At 42.9% G+C, this 23,375-nt stretch overlaps 1 protein-coding gene across 1 annotated transcript in view; it reads left to right on the top strand.

The window, feature by feature from the left end:
* The window catches only part of ptprk (protein tyrosine phosphatase receptor type K), a 182,390-nt gene extending 161,896 nt beyond the window's left edge, over positions 1-20,494 (top strand). The window contains exons 26-35 of the mRNA XM_080745394.1: positions 44-160; positions 644-798; positions 7,139-7,274; positions 8,746-8,895; positions 9,117-9,290; positions 13,409-13,540; positions 14,096-14,221; positions 14,715-14,878; positions 15,713-15,848; positions 16,458-20,494. Coding sequence (XP_080601520.1) covers positions 44-160; positions 644-798; positions 7,139-7,274; positions 8,746-8,895; positions 9,117-9,290; positions 13,409-13,540; positions 14,096-14,221; positions 14,715-14,878; positions 15,713-15,848; positions 16,458-16,511 — 1,344 coding nt within the window. The 3' untranslated portion in view covers positions 16,512-20,494. The remainder of the gene's footprint in view (positions 1-43; positions 161-643; positions 799-7,138; positions 7,275-8,745; positions 8,896-9,116; positions 9,291-13,408; positions 13,541-14,095; positions 14,222-14,714; positions 14,879-15,712; positions 15,849-16,457) is intronic.
* The last annotated feature ends 2,881 nt before the right edge of the window (positions 20,495-23,375 follow it).

Raw genomic sequence — 23,375 nt, 5'->3', positions numbered from 1 at the left:
GACACACAACGATATCATATTATTATGTCATGCTTTCCAACAGGTCAAGTGCTACAAGTACTGGCCTGACGATGCCGAGGTGTACGGAGATTTCAAGGTGACCTTTGTGGAGGTGGAGCCTCTGGCTGAGTACGTTGTCCGGACCTTTACCTTGGAGAGGGTGAGTAATGGTGCTAATGGTTGCAGCAGTTCAGAAGTAAAATGTATTTTTATGTCCAATGTCAATGTATTTGTATAAAGTTAACATAAGTATAACTAAATGCATTTGAAATTAGATCAAAATGTTACATTTCAGGATTCCACTAAAAAAATATCAAAAGATAATTCAGGATTCCAATTCAAAAGTAGCAAAAATAGCCCATCTACAAGCTCAAAACGCGTCGCAGATCAGCTATTTTTGCTACTCTTACTGGAGTTGGAAGGTTTTTGTTCGACAGTAACAATATGCATTATGGCTTTCTGGAGTGAGTGTGGAAATATAGTGGCCCTCTCCATCATCAAAGTTGCCCACCCCTGATCCAACTAGTTGATATCATTTTTACAAAGGCCAGAAAAAAAGAAAACAAAAAGGCAGTCGACATCAACATCCTTCTTGGGGTAAAAAGGTAGATTAAAAACAAATTGTCCTTGCTCTCCTCCTCAGCGTGGTTTCAACGAGGTGCGGGAGGTCAAGCAGTTCCACTTCACCGGCTGGCCCGACCACGGAGTCCCGTACCACGCCACGGGACTGCTGTCCTTCATCCGCAGGGTCAAGATCTCCAACCCACCCTCTGCTGGGCCCATAGTGGTCCACTGCAGGTATACATAATAAAATAACACATACACTATTATACACCCTCTGCTGGGCCCATCGTGGTCCACTGCAGGTATGCATAATAACAACACATACACTATTATACACCCTCTGCTGGGCCCACAGTGGTCCACTGCAGGTATACATAATAACAACACATACACTATTATACACCCTCTGCTGGGCCCATAGTGGTCCACTGCAGGTATACATAATAACAACACATACACTATTATACACCCTCTGCTGGGCCCATCGTGGTCCACTGCAGGTATGCATAATAACAACACATACACTATTATACACCCTCTGCTGGGCCCATCGTGGTCCACTGCAGGTATGCATAATAACAACACATACACTATTATACACCCTCTGCTGGGCCCATCGTGGTCCACTGCAGGTATACATAATAACAACACATACACTATTATACACCCTCTGCTGGGCCCATAGTGGTCCACTGCAGGTATACATAATAACAACACATACACTATTATACACCCTCTGCTGGGCCCACAGTGGTCCACTGCAGGTATACATAATAACAACACATACACTATTATACACCCTCTGCTGGGCCCATAGTGGTCCACTGCAGGTATACATAATAACACATACACTATTATACACCCTCTGCTGGGCCCATAGTGGTCCACTGCAGGTATGTATAATAACAACACATACACTATACACCCTCTGCTGGGCCCATAGTGGTCCACTGCAGGTATACATAATAACACATACACTATTATACACCCTCTGCAGGGCCCATAGTGGTCCACTGCAGGTATGTATAATAACAACACATACACTATACACCCTCTGCTGGGCCCATCGTGGTCCACTGCAGGTATGCATAATAACAACACATACACTATACACCCTCTGCTGGGCCCATAGTGGTCCACTGCAGGTATACATAATAACACATACACTATTATACACCCTCTGCTGGGCCCATAGTGGTCCACTGCAGGTATACATAATAACAACACATACACTATTATACACCCTCTGCTGGGCCCATAGTGGTCCACTGCAGGTATACATAATAACAACACATACACTATTATACACCCTCTGCTGGGCCCATAGTGGTCCACTGCAGGTATACATAATAATAACACATACACTATTATACACCCTCTGCTGGGCCCACAGTGGTCCACTGCAGGTATGTATAATAATAACACATACACTATTATACACCCTCTGCTGGGCCCATAGTGGTCCACTGCAGGTATGCATAATAACACATACACTATTATACACCCTCTGCTGGGCCCATAGTGGTCCACTGCAGGTATATATAATAACACATACACTATTATACACCCTCTGCTGGGCCCATAGTGGTCCACTGCAGGTATACATAATAACACATACACTATTATACACCCTCTGCTGGGCCCATAGTGGTCCACTGCAGGTATGCATAATAACATACACTATACACACCCTCTGCTGGGCCCATAGTGGTCCACTGCAGGTATGCATAATAACACATACACTATTATACACCCTCTGCTGGGCCCATAGTGGTCCACTGCAGGTATGCATAATAACATACACTATACACACCCTCTGCTGGGCCCATAGTGGTCCACTGCAGGTATGTATAATAACATACACTATACACCCTCTGCAGGGCCCATAGTGGTCCACTGCAGGTATGTATAATAACATACACTATACACACCCTCTGCTGGGCCCATAGTGGTCCACTGCAGGTATACATAATAACACATACACTATTATACACCCTCTGCTGGGCCCATCGTGGTCCACTGCAGGTATGCATAATAACACATACACTATTATACACCCTCTGCTGGGCCCATAGTGGTCCACTGCAGGTATACATAATAACACATACACTATACACCCTCTGCTGGGCCCATAGTGGTCCACTGCAGGTATGCATAATAACACATACACTATACACCCTCTGCTGGGCCCATAGTGGTCCACTGCAGGTATACATAATAACACATACACTATACACCCTCTGCAGGGCCCATAGTGGTCCACTGCAGGTATGTATAATAACACATACACTATACACCCTCTGCTGGGCCCATAGTGGTCCACTGCAGGTATGTATAATAACACATACACTATACACCCTCTGCTGGGCCCATAGTGGTCCACTGCAGGTATACATAATAACACATACACTATACACCCTCTGCAGGGCCCATAGTGGTCCACTGCAGGTATGTATAATAATAACACATACACTATACACCCTCTGCAGGGCCCATAGTGGTCCACTGCAGGTATGTATAATAACACATACACTATACACCCTCTGCTGGGCCCATAGTGGTCCACTGCAGGTATACATAATAACACATACACTATACACCCTCTGCAGGGCCTATAGTGGTCCACTGCAGGTATGTATAATAACATACACTATACACCCTCTGCTGGGCCCATAGTGGTCCACTGCAGGTATGTATAATAACACATACACTATACACCCTCTGCTGGGCCCATAGTGGTCCACTGCAGGTATACATAATAACACATACACTATACACCCTCTGCAGGGCCCATAGTGGTCCACTGCAGGTATGTATAATAACACATACACTATACACCCTCTGCAGGGCCCATAGTGGTCCACTGCAGGTATGTATAATAACACATACACTATACACCCTCTGCAGGGCCCATAGTGGTCCACTGCAGGTATGTATAATAACACATACACTATACACCCTCTGCTGGGCCCATAGTGGTCCACTGCAGGTATGTATAATAACACATACACTATACACCCTCTGCAGGGCCCATAGTGGTCCACTGCAGGTATACATAATAACACATACACTATACACCCTCTGCAGGGCCCATAGTGGTCCACTGCAGGTATGTATAATAACACATACACTATACACCCTCTGCAGGGCCCATAGTGGTCCACTGCAGGTATACATAATAACACATACACTATACACCCTCTGCAGGGCCCATAGTGGTCCACTGCAGGTATGTATAATAACACATACACTATACACCCTCTGCTGGGCCCATAGTGGTCCACTGCAGGTATACATAATATCACATACACTATACACCCTCTGCAGGGCCCATAGTGGTCCACTGCAGGTATGTATAATAACATACACTATACACCCTCTGCAGGGCCCATAGTGGTCCACTGCAGGTATGTATAATAACATACACTATACACCCTCTGCTGGGCCTATAGTGGTCCACTGCAGGTATGTATAATAACACATACACTATACACCCTCTGCAGGGCCTATAGTGGTCCACTGCAGGTATGTATAATAACATACACTATACACCCTCTGCAGGGCCTATAGTGGTCCACTGCAGGTATGTATAATAACACATACACTATACACCCTCTGCTGGGCCCATAGTGGTCCACTGCAGGTATGTATAATATCACATACACTATACACCCTCTGCAGGGCCCATAGTGGTCCACTGCAGGTATGCATAATATCACATACACTATACACCCTCTGCAGGGCCCATAGTGGTCCACTGCAGGTATGTATAATAACACATACACTATACACCCTCTGCTGGGCCCATAGTGGTCCACTGCAGGTATGTATAATAACACATACACTATACACCCTCTGCAGGGCCCATAGTGGTCCACTGCAGGTATGTATAATAACATACACTATACACCCTCTGCAGGGCCCATAGTGGTCCACTGCAGGTATGTATAATAACACATACACTATACACCCTCTGCTGGGCCCATAGTGGTCCACTGCAGGTATGTATAATAACACATACACTATACACCCTCTGCTGGGCCCATAGTGGTCCACTGCAGGTATGTATAATAACACATACACTATACACCCTCTGCAGGGCCCATAGTGGTCCACTGCAGGTATGTATAATAACATACACTATACACCCTCTGCAGGGCCTATAGTGGTCCACTGCAGGTATGTATAATAACATACACTATACACCCTCTGCTGGGCCCATAGTGGTCCACTGCAGGTATACATAATAACACATACACTATACACCCTCTGCTGGGCCCATAGTGGTCCACTGCAGGTATGTATAATAACATACACTATACACCCTCTGCAGGGCCTATAGTGGTCCACTGCAGGTATGTATAATAACATACACTATACACCCTCTGCAGGGCCCATCGTGGTCCACTGCAGGTATGTATAATAACACATACACTATACACCCTCTGCAGGGCCCATAGTGGTCCACTGCAGGTATGTATAATAACACATACACTATACACCCTCTGCAGGGCCCATAGTGGTCCACTGCAGGTATGTATAATAACACATACACTATACACCCTCTGCTGGGCCCATAGTGGTCCACTGCAGGTATGTATAATAACACATACACTATACACCCTCTGCAGGGCCCATAGTGGTCCACTGCAGGTATGTATAATAACACATACACTATACACCCTCTGCAGGGCCCATAGTGGTCCACTGCAGGTATGTATAATAACACATACACTATACACCCTCTGCTGGGCCCATAGTGGTCCACTGCAGGTATACATAATAACACATACACTATACACCCTCTGCAGGGCCCATAGTGGTCCACTGCAGGTATGTATAATAACACATACACTATACACCCTCTGCTGGGCCCATAGTGGTCCACTGCAGGTATACATAATAACACATACACTATACACCCTCTGCAGGGCCCATAGTGGTCCACTGCAGGTATGCATAATAACACATACACTATACACCCTCTGCAGGGCCCATAGTGGTCCACTGCAGGTATACATAATAACACATACACTATACACCCTCTGCAGGGCCCATAGTGGTCCACTGCAGGTATACATAATAACACATACACTATACACCCTCTGCAGGGCCCATAGTGGTCCACTGCAGGTATGTATAATAACACATACACTATACACCCTCTGCAGGGCCCATAGTGGTCCACTGCAGGTATGTATAATAATAACACATACACTATACACCCTCTGCTGGGCCCATAGTGGTCCACTGCAGGTATGTATAATAACACATACACTATACACCCTCTGCTGGGCCCATAGTGGTCCACTGCAGGTATACATAATAACACATACACTATACACCCTCTGCAGGGCCCATAGTGGTCCACTGCAGGTATGTATAATAACACATACACTATACACCCTCTGCTGGGCCCATAGTGGTCCACTGCAGGTATACATAATAACACATACACTATACACCCTCTGCAGGGCCCATAGTGGTCCACTGCAGGTATGTATAATAATAACACATACACTATACACCCTCTGCTGGGCCCATAGTGGTCCACTGCAGGTATGTATAATAATAACACATACACTATACACCCTCTGCTGGGCCCATAGTGGTCCACTGCAGGTATGTATAATAACACATACACTATACACCCTCTGCTGGGCCCATAGTGGTCCACTGCAGGTATACATAATAACACATACACTATACACCCTCTGCAGGGCCCATAGTGGTCCACTGCAGGTATGTATAATAATAACACATACACTATACACCCTCTGCAGGGCCCATAGTGGTCCACTGCAGGTATGTATAATAATAACACATACACTATACACCCTCTGCAGGGCCCATAGTGGTCCACTGCAGGTATGTATAATAATAACACATACACTACACCCTCTGCAGGGCCCATAGTGGTCCACTGCAGGTATGTATAATAATAACACATACACTACACCCTCTGCAGGGCCCATAGTGGTCCACTGCAGGTATGTACATACATCTGCATAACAACACATACACTACTATTGTACAATATTTATGAGTGTGTTGTATGTTTTGGTATTTTGTCTTTGTGGGTACCAAGTAAAGCGCCATTTTGTGGTTCCAGAAACCCCATTCATTTTCCCTATGAGTACCTGAGACGAAAAACAGACCATATTTTAAATATTTGAATATAGATAATTTTTAAGTTTTCTTAATGCACTCCCCCCTCATTTTAATTAGATTGTTTTACTTAACTAAATTAAAAATGACTAGTTTTTTGGTTTACAGACTGGTAAATCAAAAAATATCTATATTCAAAAAATATTAAATATGGATAGACTGTTATTCGTCTCAGGTACTCAATTATTTTAAGCCTGGAACCAAGCCCTCCAGGCTCCTGGTGAATCATGACCATAAAACATTTTAATATTTAATTATATTATAAATTATTTTTACACTCTTTCTTTCTTTTACCTATAACGACATGCTCAAAATATGGCAGGTTCATATTGGTTGATTTATGATAAAGTTTGTATTATTTGTCACTCATGGTTTGTCTCTGTCTCCCTCTGGTGGCCGTGTGCAGCGCTGGAGCAGGACGAACAGGCTGTTTCATTGTGATCGACATCATGCTGGACATGGCTGAGAGGGAAGGCGTGGTGGACATCTACAACTGTGTGAAGGCCCTGCGCTCCCGGAGGATCAACATGGTACAGACTGAGGTGACTACATTACCCATCAGCCATCGCCATCTGCATCACACACAAACTACAACACTTGTGTCAACTCCACCCATGTCAGCACCCACATGGTGGTGCAGCCTGGAGGTGACAACAGTACAGTACTCATTAACATCCACATCACAGAATGCTCACACCATCGTCATCGTGTTGTCATCATCATCATCATCATCATCATCCAATCATATATCAAAATGTCCTTCAGTCTCTGTCACGTGCGCACACACAATGCAGTTGAAAATCATACAGATTACTACATACAACAATCTTATATGGAAACATTAGTATTACATAAAAATTAAACATACATTTTGAATTTAACTTTAGCTTTTGTGATCTTTTATCTAAGATCAGTGACATGGTTAATTATGAATATGATGTCAATATTCCGGCAAAAGTATGCTATGTTGAAATGATATAAATGATTTCCTTTTAACATAACCAAACATACAAAGTGTGTCAGCTCACATCAACGCACACTACACAGACATAAGATTTCTGCCATGGTCACATCATTAATTAACCTTGCATTCAGGTCTGCCTCCCACTCACTTGTAGTCTATTCACGATGGAAATGTATTTGCTGATAATGGAATATTTACATTGTTGTTATATTTCTTTTGCTGGTATAATATACCGGTAACTTCCTATTCAGTCAGTTCACTCCCTGAATTGATTAAAGTGATTGTAAACAGAATGCACACATGCACACACACACACACACACACACACACGCACGCGCGCACACACACTCCCCTTTTCCTCTGCTTCATCATCATCCCATCATCCACCACTCTGAGAGTTCGCTTTCTCTCTATCAACAACAGTTACAACTGACGGATTGCCTGCTGTTGTGTGTAAGCATGTGTGCATGCTTATGTGCGCACGTGCATGCAATTTGCAGTTTATGGCTGCTTCCAGTTATACTGAATTAAAAACATGGATTTCTAGGCGCCCACTGGAAACACTGGGCTTTGTGTAGCCTGGTGGCGTCGCCGGTTCTATTCCCGGTCCGGACGACCTTTGCCGTGCGTCACTCCCCGACTCTCTCCCCATTTCCTGTCAGTCTACTATCCTATCAAATAAAGGCATAAAAAGCCCCCAAAAAACATGGATTTCCTTTTAGGAAATGTAGACTGGTCTGATATTTGGATATTGGATATTTATGTTTGATAATGTCACAATTTAACACTTTCATTTAAAAGAATTACAATGTGTTTACCACATAGCATAACCCTGGGCTGGCATTCCTATTTTGGTCAAAAATAAAATAAATGTATTAAAAAGAAATACCAGATCTAAAAGCTCACAACATGCCGCCATGCAGCGTGTCATGAGCTTGTAGATTGGCTATTGTCGCTCATACGAAGAAGAATGTAGGACTTATGTGGGTAAGAACTTTTTTTAATATATATAATCAAACCCTGCGTATGACCTTGTGCTACGTTTTTAGGAGCAGTACATATTTATCCACGATGCCATCCTGGAGGCGTGCCTGTGTGGTGAAACGGCCATCCCAGTGTGCGAGTTCAAGGCCGCCTTCTACGAACTGATCCGCATCGACTCCCAAACAAACTCCTCACACCTGAAGGACGAGTTCCAGGTAGGTGTTAGCTGATCCTGCACTCTGTGTGAATGAATTCTTTATGATTGTGTCTTCTTGTCTTAAACCCCTGTAGTCAAGCTCACAATGCGCCGCGCTGCGACGCGTTGTGAGCTTGGAGGTCTGCTATTTTCGATATTTTCACCAAAAGGGCCCATTTGGAAATTTCAGCCCCTGCCTCTCTAACATTCTCTGTGCATCCCTGATTGTGTGTGTTTTAGACGTTAAACTCGGTGACGCCCCAGCCCCAGCCGGAGGACTGCAGCATCGCCTTGTTGCCCAGGAACCAGGAGAAGAACCGCTTCATGGACGGCCTGCCTCCAGACCGATGTCTGCCCTTCCTCATCACCATCGACGGAGAGAGCAGCAACTACATCAATGCTGCGCTGATGGATGTAAGTACATGACGACGCGCTACTCCATACATACTGTACAGTACACACACACATTACTTCAAAAGGATGGGTCATTTTCAACACATTAGCAACTGTGACATGAAGAGAAGTGCATACTGGCACAGGCTCTCATCTGGTAACAGCTATAAGTGCTACAGTACGTCGTGTGCACTTTGTTCTGTTAAAGCTGCAATCTGGGAACTTGTTTTTGGGGGAATAGTTTTGAGAGGTGGTTTTTTTAGACATTTGGATCCCGTGTTAACACGCAGTGTCTTCTTCCTAATTGAACAGTAGTGGTCCCAAGCTACAGGTGTGTTTTAAAATGGTCCATCCTTTTAACTCTATAGACTATTATACACAGGTACATGCACATTTTTGTACAGACATATGTGTTTGTTTACACACATCCACATACACAAGTAACGTGAACATACACAGTCAACAATGATTTGCCTATTATATAGAGTTATAATTACATACAGTATCTACATTTATTTAAGCACACAGATACTCCCTTTCCTGTTTGTGTGATGCTGTGTTTGTGGTTTTTAGCAGCAGAAGGCTAGAGACAAATCCAGGTTCTGAAAAGACCACTAGCTTCTCTGGCCACCAAACCAATCACTGAGCAGCTCACTGTGAGACAGTCAGGCCATCGACCAATCCCTGACAGCCTCTTGGACAGGTTTACATTAGTGATAGTCGGCATGTGTTACTAAATTGCTTTGATTGGTAGTTTTATTTATCCAATCCATGCTCTGCTTCGTACCACGGAGTCGCCCGCCAAAAATAGCCGATCTACAAGCTCTCAACGTGTCACATGGCGACGCTTTGTGAGCTTGTGGATCGACTATTATCGGCGCGCGAGTCAATCGTACGACCAAGTATGAAATCGGTCTTGAGCACATAGTCTGTTCAGTGTGAGGTAGCGGCAAAATGGCCGCCTTGGGAAGTGAAGAGGTGAAGAGATATTTATAGAATGGAGCTCCTCTTAACAGAGAGCAATGCTGTATCTGTTCATCACTTCATGGCTGACTATCTGTTTCTTCTGTTTTATCACAGAGTAAACACTGGGGAGGGTGATACACATGTTCACACTACCGTGCTCTTAGGTCACACCAAGAGCAAAATGAACGCAGTGTGAATATGACTGAAGTTCTTGTGCTAGACCAAAGCTCTCAATGTTGTGTCTTTTCAGGGAATCTAGTTTAGTGAGGATGTAAGTCATACTATTAGTTAATACAATGAATATATATAATAAAAGATCCTGGTCACTCAAATAAGACAATGAGTCCAATTTGAGATGATGACAATGATCATATTCGTGCAATTGAGTCCAATTTTCAAAAGCTATACTTTTTGGCCTCTCCCTAATCAAGCTGTCAGAAGAGTTCCAGGTAATGGGATTTTTAATTCAAATCTCTTGATACTGGATTTGTTTCATGGCTTCAGTGTCTTTCAGGTTCATGCCAAAGCGCAGTCATAAACGCAACAGTCTCGCGTAGCCAGACAATCAGAGATCTCTGTCTACTGAAACGACTGGGGACTTCTGAATTCAAGATAGGGGCTAAAGCTGGGTGGAAACGGGTTTCTGAGGTTTTAAAAGACATACCAAAACATTAAGGTGGTCCTTCCTATTTGGACAGTGATTAGGGATGGGACGATAAGCGATATTATCGTTATCGTGATAAAAAACACTCACGATAATCGTATCGTGGATAATTTATTGTGATATTGTCCGGGATCAATTCAGCTTTTATTTGCAGAGCTGCATATCCGGTACCACTTCTATAATTCTATAAATGGTAAAAGGTACTTTTAATATACGTACTCGATAGTCTTTTTTTTCACTCTCTCAAGAAAAGATTGCCGATCTACAAGCTCACAACGCGTCGCATTTTGCGACGTATTGTGAGCTTGTAAATCTGCAATTTTTTGGAAATGTTCCGCTCCAAGATAATGGATTATCGCGATAATATCGTAAATTGCAATTTCTTTTGTCACAATAAGCGCGATATGACATTTTCATATCGTCCCATCCCTAACCGTGATACAAGTTGTTTTCAAAGAAGTGGATGTAGTTTTGTTGGCGGCCGTTCTCACAGCTGTTCTGGCCTAGTATGTGTTGAATGCAGATGTTACTGGACATTTCAGTTGGTGGAGATCTATTGTCTGACTACCCGAGACTATAAACACCCTGACCCGTGTCCTGATCCCCTCCCATTATAAGCCTAATGATGTCTGTGGTGCTTCTGTCACCAAACTCATTCACGTCCATCATCGCATTCTTCAAGCACCACATGCTTCGTAATAAGCTGGGCTCAATGCACTTTCATGTCGGTCCGTTAACATTTTAGCAACACTTATTATGAATGCCATGTCTATAATGCATTGTAAAAATACTTATAATGCATTATAATCTGTTTATAACACTGTATGCCTATAGATAGTTAATTTACTAAAGTGGTTTTGTTTTAAATATATGTAAGAACAACACCTGCAGGAATGGCGTTATTTAGCTTAAAGTACCCAATGACCCAATGGCTTATAATCACAATATAATGCATTATAATGGTGAATATAATGCGTTATAGAGCTATTTAAATGTATTGGCTTGAGTGAGTAGCATTTATTGACTATTATAGTACTTGATCTTACAAGTACCTGTAATGTTATAAAAGGCCTTATAATGTGTTATAATGTGTTATAATTGTTCTAAAGTATTAATGCCTATAAATATAATTATACAGTGATATAAGCGCATTGTAATGCATTCTACATATGTTTTAATGCATTAGAGACATATGGGCTTCATAGAAAGTGTTAACGTCATTTCTATTTCATTGTGTGTGGCAAAGTTCTCCCGGCAACGCTTTTTCAGCATAGTTCCAACGGTTGACATTTTGACCTCTTGTCCTGATATCTGTAGATGTAATATTGTGTATATGTATATACGCTATAGAACCTAGTCTTAATAGTTCCAATGCATGCTTCCTTCATAGTTCATACCCTCACATCTGATAGGCCCGCTGCTTGACCCATGTGACCACAAATCACATTATCTTCGCTGTGGGGCAGAAACCTTTGTTTTTCAGTAAATTAATGCCCTGCTTCATTGTACAAGAGAGTCACACAAGAGTAGCATGCACAAGCTCACAACTCATTCAGATGCGATGCATTGTGAGCTTGTATGTTTGCTATTTTTCAGACATTTTTACACAAGGTTTACATCTGACAGCAACGACATGCTTGTTCTTTCACATCCCATATGCTGCAAAGTATCCCACGGTGTTTGTGTGTTGGTGTATGTCAAAGTGATCAAAGTGAGAACACTGGTGAGAGAAGTTGGACTATAAGAACCTTGGGCCTCTCCCTTGCTTCCTTCACAGGTGTTAACAATGATACTAATGCCGACTCTGGTCAAACAGAGTCGCTCCTCAAATTACGGTCCTCGATGTTTTCAGGCCAAGGACCCCTTAGTTGAGAGAGAGATGAAGCAGGGACCCCCACAACCTGTTCATAGATTCCATATAATGTCCATATAATGTCATCGTTTGACAGCACAATCATCAGTGTATTTTGGGTTCATGTCAATACTTAATAAACTTGACTTTTCACTCTCTACTTAGTCTGCTCTTTTTCCCCTCTGCACTAAACCCCTTTGCCGAAAATAGCCGATCTACAAGCTCTGTGAGCTTGTAGATCTGCTATTTTTAGCTACAGTTCTCAGAATATGGACTCTAGGGTTCAAGTTGTTAATATAAAAAGGACTGGAAGATTTGGAGGACACCCTGTAGTAACTCTGAGGACCTCCTAGGGGTCCCAGACCCCCCTGTTGAAGCTGTAAGGGATTTGTACAATCGTAAGAGTTATGGGGTCCTTGAAATGAAAAGGTTTGAGAACCACTGTGCTACACTAAATGGAGCAGAGCCTTCATTGGTATCATTGGTAACACCTAGTGAAGGAAGTAAGATAGAGGCCCAATTTCCTTCCAACGTGGCTGCAGTGCATAGAGCCTATTGGCAGATTGAGAGGAATCCTTTCACAGTGCATTATGGCACCAGTGCACACGTGGTGGAAGTGTGACCTCATTGTTGTTGTGTCCCATTCTCTCCCCACAGAGCTACAGGCAGCCAGCCGCCTTCATCGTTACCCAGCATCCATTGCCCAACACGGTGAAGGACTTCTGGCGTCTGGTGTATGACTACGGCTGTACCAGCCTGGTGATGCTGAATGAGATCGACCTGGCTCAGGTACTGAACTCTGTCTAACTCTGCTTTATCAGGCACGCACACACATGGTGGTCACAACGGGGGCAGTTTAACGCCATGCACAGGACACTGCGCACACGCACATGCACGCGTATGTACAGTGGTGTAAAGTAACTTAAGTAGATTTACTTAAGTAATGTACTTAAGTACACTTTTGAGCTATTTGTACTTTACTTGATTATTTTCAATTTCCAATACTTTCACTTCTGCTCCACTACACATCGGATCCAAATATTGTACTTTTACTCCACTACAATTATTTGAAAACGGTTCCAACAGACCACTAGCCCTATTTCTTACCTAGGCTGTTTGATCGCGACGCGTTGTGAGCTTGTAGATCGGATATTTTCAAACATTTTATACTTTTACTTTTGGTACTTTAAATACATTTTGATGCCAATACTTTCGTACTTTTTCGTATTTTGAATTCTGGACTTTTACTTGTAACGGAGTACATCTATGCTTTCCAACTAACTGTATGTCTCCCCTCCCCCCTCCTCCCCTGCCTCTCTCTCTCTCTCACTGGTGTGTATGCAGGGTTGTCCTCAGTACTGGCCAGAGGAGGGCATGCTACGCTACGGTCCCGTGCAGGTGGAGTGCATGTCCTGTTCAATGGACTGTGACGTCATCAGCCGGCTCTTCAGAGTATGCAACCTCACCAGGGTAAGCACTCGCATACTGTCATCATCATACACTAGTTGGATATACTTAAAAGGATAACAGATAGCCTGCCCTGTATAGATTATCAAGTGGGCTAGGCCTGGGAGAAATAGCCGACCATCTCACGTTGAACCTTTTGTTAGAATAGTAGGCATTGACTCCTGGTTTGAAAAAGGCATTTTGGGGGAAATAAAAACATTTAAAAACATGCTGAATCACTATACTGCCACTGAGCAGCTCCATTTTACTGAAACCAAGTTTGAAATTAGAATTGAACGCAATACGAAGCAACTGGTAATGGTAGTTGATGGAATGTTCCACCGAGTGTCCCACTAAGACACAGCAACCAATGGGTGTGAAGAGGGGTGGGACAACGGGCGGGACTTAACAAAGGGTGAATTACTAAATACAGTTGTATACAGTAATTTACCTGTATAGTTAATACAAGTTACAATAATGCTCCAGGTAACCAAAACCCTGCCTGTGTGTGTTTCAGCCCCAGGAAGGCTACTTGATGGTTCGTCAGTTCCAGTATCTGGGGTGGGCGGGGCACAGGGAAGTCCCCGCCTCCAAGCGCTCCTTCCTCAAACTCATCCTCCAGGTCGACCAATGGCAGCGTGAGGGAGAAGAGGGGGAGGGGAGAACCGTAGTGCACTGCTTGTAAGTATGGCCACCCGCACACACACACACGCGCGCGCACACACGCGCGCGCATCCACACGCACACACACACACACACACACACACACACACACACGCGCACACACGCACACGCGCACACAGCAAATGCACTGTGTGTATGCACAATTTACAACTTACAATTTAGGCATTTTTCAGATACTCTTATCTTATGAACTCTCATGAAGCCTAGTCAACACTCGACAGGATAAGTGTTCAGGATAAGTAGAGTGCAAACTAAAGACAACAATATAGTGCTTCGGGGTGCCCGCTGGCCTACTGGTCCAGGCGCATACCACTTAGGCATTGCCACATAGGCATGGATGCCTGGCGGCGTCGCCGGCTCGATTCCCGATCCGTAGGACTTTTGCCGCTTGTCACTCCCCATCTCTCACCCATTACCTGTCAGTCTGCTGTCCTATCCAATAAAGGCATAAAAGCCCCAAAACAAAAAAAACTAAAAAAACTTAGTGCTTCCTTGAAACTAGGATACCAGGTACATCAAACCTACCATCTGTCTAAAGAACATGCCGTTTTCCATTTAATCATTCTGTTGGACTGAGGGAATACTGGTTTGGCAGCTATTAAGTCATATTTCATGGTTACTCGTAGTGTGTGTGTGTGTGTGTGTGTGTGTGTGTGTGTGTGTGTGTGTGAGTGTGAGTGTGAGTGTGAGTGTGTGTGTGAGTGTGAGTGTGTGAGTGAGATCTGTGCCAGATAAGATATGTGTGAAATGCCATTATGACAAGTAAAACAGAATACAAAACACATGAGCACTCACTCTGCCTCATATCCTCCTGTCACTCTGTGTGTGTAGGAACGGTGGTGGGCGCAGCGGGGTGTTCTGTGCCAGTAGCATTGTGTGTGAGATGGCCAAGAGACAGAGTGTGGTTGATGTCTTCCATGCTGTCAAGAGCCTGAGGAACAGCAAGCCCAACATGGTGGATACTCCGGTGAGTTAAAGACAACAAAACATCCTGTCATGTCCTCCTGTCAATGTTCTCCACACAGCACTCCATGCTGCTTCTGCATGAACTGTAAAAATCCTCGGTTCCCCTTATGGGTCCTGTCTCTGACAGAGTCAAATGGATGAATTCACACTGAGCGATAGGGCTGTTACGATTATGACACTCAAATAATTGCGATTAACAATTTAATTGTGTTTTTGTCGTTGACAATTACATTTCTGTTTGGCTTTTAAGCTTTGAAGTTGCACATGATAGATATAACCTAAATATTCAAAGAAATTATGACATATTTGACAACATTATACTTAAAAAAGAACATTGATAGTGGGAATAGCCGATCTACAAGCTCACAACACGTTGCGATACGACGTGTTGTGAGCTTGTAGATCTGCTATTTCCACTATTTTTCAACATGGAAACGATTATGACGATTAGAAAGATAATCATCATTATGTCAAATAATTGCGATTAGACGATTATGTAATAATTGTGACAGCCCTACTGAGAGATTTTGCCAAAATATTTGATCTTGTGAAACGGTTCTACCTTCCTGTATTCATAGTGTACTGAACGTATGTGTTCTCTGCCTTACAGGAGCAGTATCGTTTCTGCTACGACCTTGCACTGGAGTTCATGGAGACCTCCTAAACAAGCGGGGTTGGGAGGAGGAGGAGGAGGAGGAAAGAAAGGGAGGAGAGAAGCAGAGCATCTTTTCACCTCCCGCGTGTCTGACCCTTCGCTTCACGCTTAAACGTCCCAGGTCCCCTCGGCGTCGGCCATTTCTTTTCGTCGCATTCCATATCGCGTCCCTCCTCTAGTGATAGAACATTGTGATCAGCAGCGCACGTCGGGGGAGACGCCAAATGGGCAACGAGCGAAACCGTACTCACGGGACGTCCCGATTTATAGGCAGCGAGTGGAAATGTTCAGCCTCTCAGACTCTTGAAAGGAAGGGAGGAGAAGAGTGGAGCAGAGGAGGAATGGTCTCAACTACCGTTATGTTTATTGTACAGTTTGTTTGAGTGCCAGCCGGGCCTCTTATCGTGTTTTGGGCCCCGTTTTAACTATTTAACCACTCACAGCCCTCCTAAGAGCTCAACACTTCATGCTGTTACAACCACAGTACTTAATATACCCTTTAGATGGCTCCCTTTCCCCTCCCTGTAACACTAGCAAGCTACAATCACAGCATTATAACAGCTTTCGGTGGCAGACATTTTAGCCCCTCAGATCCTGCTCCGTTGCAGTTGCTAAGTAACTCTTGTTTCGATGCTGATTCCGTTGTCGGGCATGTCACCATGGTGATGAGCGCTGTTACACATTTTGCAGCAAACACACAGTCTCCAGAGAAAAGGGCTGCAACACTGGGGTCCGTAGTGAGTGAGACTTTGACCTACTTCATCCGTGGTGGATCGGTTTACGCAGCAGCAGTCCATATGCCAGCAGTAGCTTTATCATCTTAACATTTCTGGTCTTTTCAGTGTTCATTGAGTCAGAAAAATATCACTGTTGTGTTTCTGCGTACATCATAATGTAATTACTTTTCAGAAGTTATTCCGTTGATTACAGTGGTAGAAGAGAGAAGTAATTCTTGGGAGTTACTTGTCAGACATTGTCGTTACATAAGGGAAATGGAAATAACTTATTGATATGTAAGTTTGTATGATAATAGTGTCTTGGAAGGAAGACAATTGAATATAAAACAGACAGTTTGTGTCAGGGCGATCATGGAATTGGAAGCCAGAAATCCTAGATTCATTTTCCTTTATAGTCATTCTCGTCAAGCATTTTGTACATTTAAACACTATTATCAAGTTAAAAAAAAGAAAGAAATCAATTTAAAATGAATTTTCACTCAATGACGAACGTGATAACATTTGACACACCATCATGCAGTACTACGGGGCCCGATGAGGTGATTTCTAGCAGCGGAACTTGTTTCTTCTCATCTCTGTTGCTTTTGAAATATCATCTTCAACCGATCGGCTGGGAAAGAGATTCTTAAGCCTTCTGTAGAAGAATTTGACTCCCAAGACATGCTGTAATTGTAAAATCCTTAATCTTTCTTTTCTTTTTCTTTTACTCCTGCTCAATCATGTGCATTAGCTTAATCATCTGTCTGAGTGCAAGTCACTTTCAGTTCTGTCAATTCGGGAATGTTCCTCTAGCGTCGGATTGGGACAAACTATGGATGTGAGTAGGTGGACATGAGAGTGAATACTCCATTATCGTCACGTGACTCACAGGTCCTATTTTCATTTCCATTCCGACACACCTGGAAGTGAATTGAACGCTCATTCACACGGCCTTGTGCACTGCCTGCACGTTTTTTTTCACGTTTAGTTTTTTTTACTATTATTTTGTAGCTGATGTTTATTCATAAAGCCAAAGACTTTGTGTAAATATGTCTATATGGATAAAGCACATTGTTTGTATTTATTGTTTGTTTACTTGCGTTGCTTATAAAGAACAATCATTCTCCATTCCGTGTTTACTCTAGCACCAGCGTTTCTTGAACTCTGGCTCGGGGTGGGGGACCCAAAATGCATGACAAAAAAGAGTTAATCGTATGAGTCTGGGTAATGTTGGGAGATTGAGTTTACTAAGTTTGGGTCCCAGGCCTAGAGGATGAAACTACTAGTTTTAAGAAGCCCAGGTCCCAGGGTAAGAGTTTACTTCAGTTTGGGCCCTTGGAAGTAAAAGTTTTAAGAGCCACTCACTCATCAGAGCTGTATATTCAAGCATTTAGGTGTAGTTTTTTGACTATGTAGATGGAACTCAATAGTAGTATCTTGTTTTCACGTTATGAATCTCTGTGATGTTAACTGTGGTTTCTTTGTGTAAAAAAGACCCTCGCTCTGCTCGTGTAAAGCAGAACGTTGGCCGCCTGAAAAATGCAAGTTCGGCGAGTTGACGTGCCTACGATCTGGGTAATGTCTCGCATCCCTGTTTAAAGTCTCGACTGGGATGAGCTGTAATATGCGTCCTCGCGTCCCGCTCACCTGATTCAATACTTACACACATCACTAATGCTACAAACAGGCTCAGTGGGTGAAATAGCAGGAATTTGAACGGAGTATATCTTATCTCTCGTGCCTAATCGTTTGAGTTTCGTCGTTGACAGCATCTTTAGACTGCAAGCAGGGCTTTGTTGAATGCGCGCTCATGGACGATCAAATGTATTGAATACATTGTTTGAGCCATGACACAATGTTGTTTGGAACTTTTCGCAGGCTCTTTAGCAAGGCTGTACAGAGATGCTGAACACCAGGGGTGTTTGTGCTGTTGACTGAAAAGTTCTTTAAAAAAAATGGTTTTATTGTAAATAGAATGTCAGAGGTTCTATGTTAGCTAGGACACTAGCAGTTCTACTGTAAATAGAACATCACCACTACATTAAATAAGAGGAACTGAGGAGAGGTTTGACCGACGGAACAGTGTGACAGTTCTATTGTAAATTTAAGGTCCCATATTATGGAAGAAAACTCACCTTTTCAGTGCTTGTTGCACTGTGGGTCTCTGCTATGCCTATTAACAAACACAATGTGAATTAAGACAACCCAGTTAGTTTATTTTAGGGCTGCCTAGGTCAGTAAGCATGATTCAACAAGCCCGATTTTACATCAAGTAGGGACTCATTAAAATAAATGTAGGCTTATTTTAGGTGACATGGGACAGATTTTAGAATCATGTAGAGTACTTGGATTTAAAGTTACAGACACAAAAAGATGTCCAGAAAAAAGGACTGAAACAGAGCGGTTATAGACTAATATAAGTGGTATTTTCAGCAAACTATTTCAAAAACATGTTTTGGGGACTTCAGAGACCTACTGTATATTAATTTGTTGAAAAGGAGGATAATATGTGACCTTTAAAAAATAAAATAAAATACAAAATAGCAGTACTCATGCCATCCCTAGCGGTTCTACTGTTTTGCAACGTTTGGTATTGAACACCAGAGGGTTCCATCGCAGAATGAAACCCGTCGTGTTCTGCTGTGCATTTGGAACTTCCAGGCTTATGTCAGTATTCTGTTTTACTTTTTCTCTCTCAGAGAACAGAGAAAGAACTGCCTGAAGAATACTTGGCAGGGAATTTATCGTCGCTGTCGGGCGGACACCTTGTATGTCCAAAACAGTTAACAGTTACAGGGAGAGAGAGAGAGAGCCTGTGTTCCAATGGAGCCAATAGTTATTTAGTCACAAGCTTTTGTTAATACATTTTTTTATATTTATAAACCCCTGCAGATAGACTTGCAGTAACGGCAGTAATGGCAGACATAAAAGCTCAGAGCAGGTCGCATCGCGACATGTGAGGGAGCTTGTTGATCGGTCATTTTCACTATTTTTGTGCGACACTGTCATGCGACAAAGTATGAAATAGAGCATTAGTTTATGAAATACAAGGTTTCTGCCCGACGGCATGCCGTGGTCATAGCACTGAGGTCATGCTGAAGGAGGCAGGCATTAAATCTCACCTGCCTTTATTCTGCACCATGAACCAAATGGCCCATAGTGACATGATGCTGGTGTCATGATGATGAATGAGATTGAGAGGTCAGTGTGAATAATGAAGTTGCTATTCATGGTTCATAATTATTATTGTCTGTAATGTTTGGCTTCTTTGCTGTAATAAAGAGAACTTCTTTAATTAAAGCCGTTCATGTGTTTTCTGTGAGAGTGGCTTGTGGTCAACGTGGAGAGCAATGATAATCATGATATGTGATGATGGATAGGTTTATTACATTCAACATCCCACCATTGAATTGTATGTAAAGATATATAATACAGTATATATAGTATAGTAATATAATCATCATAAAAAGGAAATAAAATGTCCACGATCAAAATGGCAGGTAGTGATGAGATTTATTTAACACACGTTTCATCCATCAGAGCTTTCCCAGGTCCGTGTTCAGTAACAAGGAAGCACTGCTGGATGAGACTATGATTGGATATAAGAAGAAAATCTAAATAATAAAGCATTGGATAATAAAGCAACGGATAATACATGAATAATTAATATTTTCTGTACAAATAACTTGCATACACAATGTTAAGGCCAGCATACTAATTCTATCCAAATAAGCCAGGATACAAATGTTATCCAAATACATAGGAGAGAGACCTCTTATGGATTACAGGATAAACGAGATAAATTGGAAGTGATGAAACGGAACAATGAGCGGACAAAATGGGAACTGGATCACTACAAAATTTAAACTGAAAATATTTTTTCTCTGAGTGGATACAATTGGTAACCTGACCCGAAAACGTATTTTCTGTTTACTAAAGAGCTGGAGAGAGGTGGGAACTCCTGTTATGATTAGTACTAATAACAGAAAGAGGATGGGGATGGTTCAAACTAAGTCCTTGTTCAGACCACAACGTGACACAGTAGGCTAGCCACTTTCAACCTGGCATCCATATGTAACTCAAGTCACCGGCGCTCTGTTTTAAATGTAGCCTTATTGGTTTCACTCAGGGGTCTTTGGCATTGTCAATATTTGCCAAAATTAAAAAATGTCCATGGACACAATAATAACACCAGAAACACAATACAAAGAGATAGCCCTAAAATGACATGTCTGTAACTCTCGTCTCCATCTCTCTCTGGTGCTAATGAACTCTTCCCTATGGCACTCCAACACAACAACTCTGACATTAGTCTTCACACTACAAACATCACCACGCCGTTTTTCCAAAACAGCATTATAAATATCATCCATTAAGACAACTAGGCCTACATTAATGACAGCACACAGTTTAATTGACAGTGACGCATCACTGCAAACCAGCATTATTTATATTAATTACTTAACTCACCTGCTAAAGTAAGGAGGATGACAACAACAAGACCAGTTGGGCACGTTTTGTTCCATATTCCACATTGTCTTGGTTTTAGAGAGCATGGCAAATATTAACTGTTCCCCAAAGTCGTGTGTTGAAACTTTATATTCCATAATGCCCGAGAGTGTTGTTTTTACTCAGAAGAAGTTCAGAACGTCTCTTCAGCCTGTGTTCCGTCAGCAGCACTAAGGGGCCCTGTCATAGCTTCCTGTCATACCAGTGGACATTTCAAAACAAGAGTCATTGTATTGGATATTTGTAAAGTGATCATTTAACACATGTTTTATTTTGAAATGGTAGCAGCCTACTACAGGAAATAGATGCAACAGATCAGGACAGAAATTAGCTGCATGCATGATTTGAGGCATTTTGTTCCAAAAATGTGTTATGCAAAAGTTGACCCGCTGGTGGCGCAATAACAGGCCAATGTGAGAAGGGAGGCATCTGTTCCTTGACCTAGTGGGAATGTGCTTGCAAGATTTCACGCATATCGCAGGCTGTATTCATGAATTAATGAAAAAATAAAGTGTGCATGCGTGTGTGCGTGCGTGAATGAATGAATAAATAATAAAGTGTGCGTGCGTGCGTGCGTGCGTGCGTGCGCGCACGCACGCACGCACGCACGTGTGTGCACGTGCACTTTATTTATTTATTCATTCATTCATTCATTCATTCATTGAATGAATGAATGCGTTCGTGGAACGAATGCTCACTACGGTCATCTGTATTTTTTAAGCCCTGGGAAACCCACCTTAACGCCCTCATTAGCATAATGTATGCAAGCATAATGTATGCACAACACGCCCACACGCATTTCCAAACCATGCACCAGCCCCAATTTTCATACGTCGACTAAGCTCCTCCCCTTCATTTACATACGGTCGTCTGCATTTTTTACGCACTGGGAAACCCACCTTAACGCCCTCATTAGCATAATGTATGCGAGCATAATGTCTGCAAACCACGCCCACACGCATTTCCAAACCATGCCCCGCCCCCAATTTGCATACGTCGACTAAGCTCCTCCCCTTCATTTACATACGGTCGTCTGCATATTTTACGCGCTGGGAAACGCCACTTAACAGCCTCATTAGCATAATTTATGCGGACCACACCCACACGCATTTCCAAACCATGCACCGCCCCCAATTTTCATACGTCGACTAAGCTCCTCCCCTTCATTTACATACGGTCGTCTAAATTTTTTAAGCCCTGGGAAACCCACCTTAACGCCCTCATTAGCATAATGTATGCAAGCATAATGTATGCGCAACACGCCCACACGCATTTCCAAACCATGCACCAGCCCCAATTTTCATACGTCGACTAAGCTCCTCCCCTTCATTTACATACGGTCGTCTGCATTTTTTACGCGCTGGGAAACCCACCTTAACGCCCTCATTAGCATAATGTATGCGAGCATAATGTATGCGAACCATACCCAAACGCATTTCCAAACCATGCCCCGCCCCCAATTTGCATACGTCGACTAAGCTCCTCCCCTTCATTTACATACGGCCGACTGCATTTTTTACGCGCTGGGAAACGCCACTTAACAGCCTCATTAGCATAATTTATGCGGACCACACCCACACGCATTTCCAAACCATGCATATTGTGATTTTATAGTAATTAAAAGAATGCTAACCCTAGCGTCGCACAG

Source organism: Nannobrachium achirus (genome assembly GCF_963921795.1).
Source record: "Nannobrachium achirus genome assembly, chromosome: 16".
NCBI lineage: Eukaryota > Metazoa > Chordata > Actinopteri > Myctophiformes > Myctophidae > Nannobrachium > Nannobrachium achirus.
The sequence above is the reverse complement of the archived record's forward strand: the minus strand, read 5'-3'. Positions and strand labels throughout refer to the sequence as shown.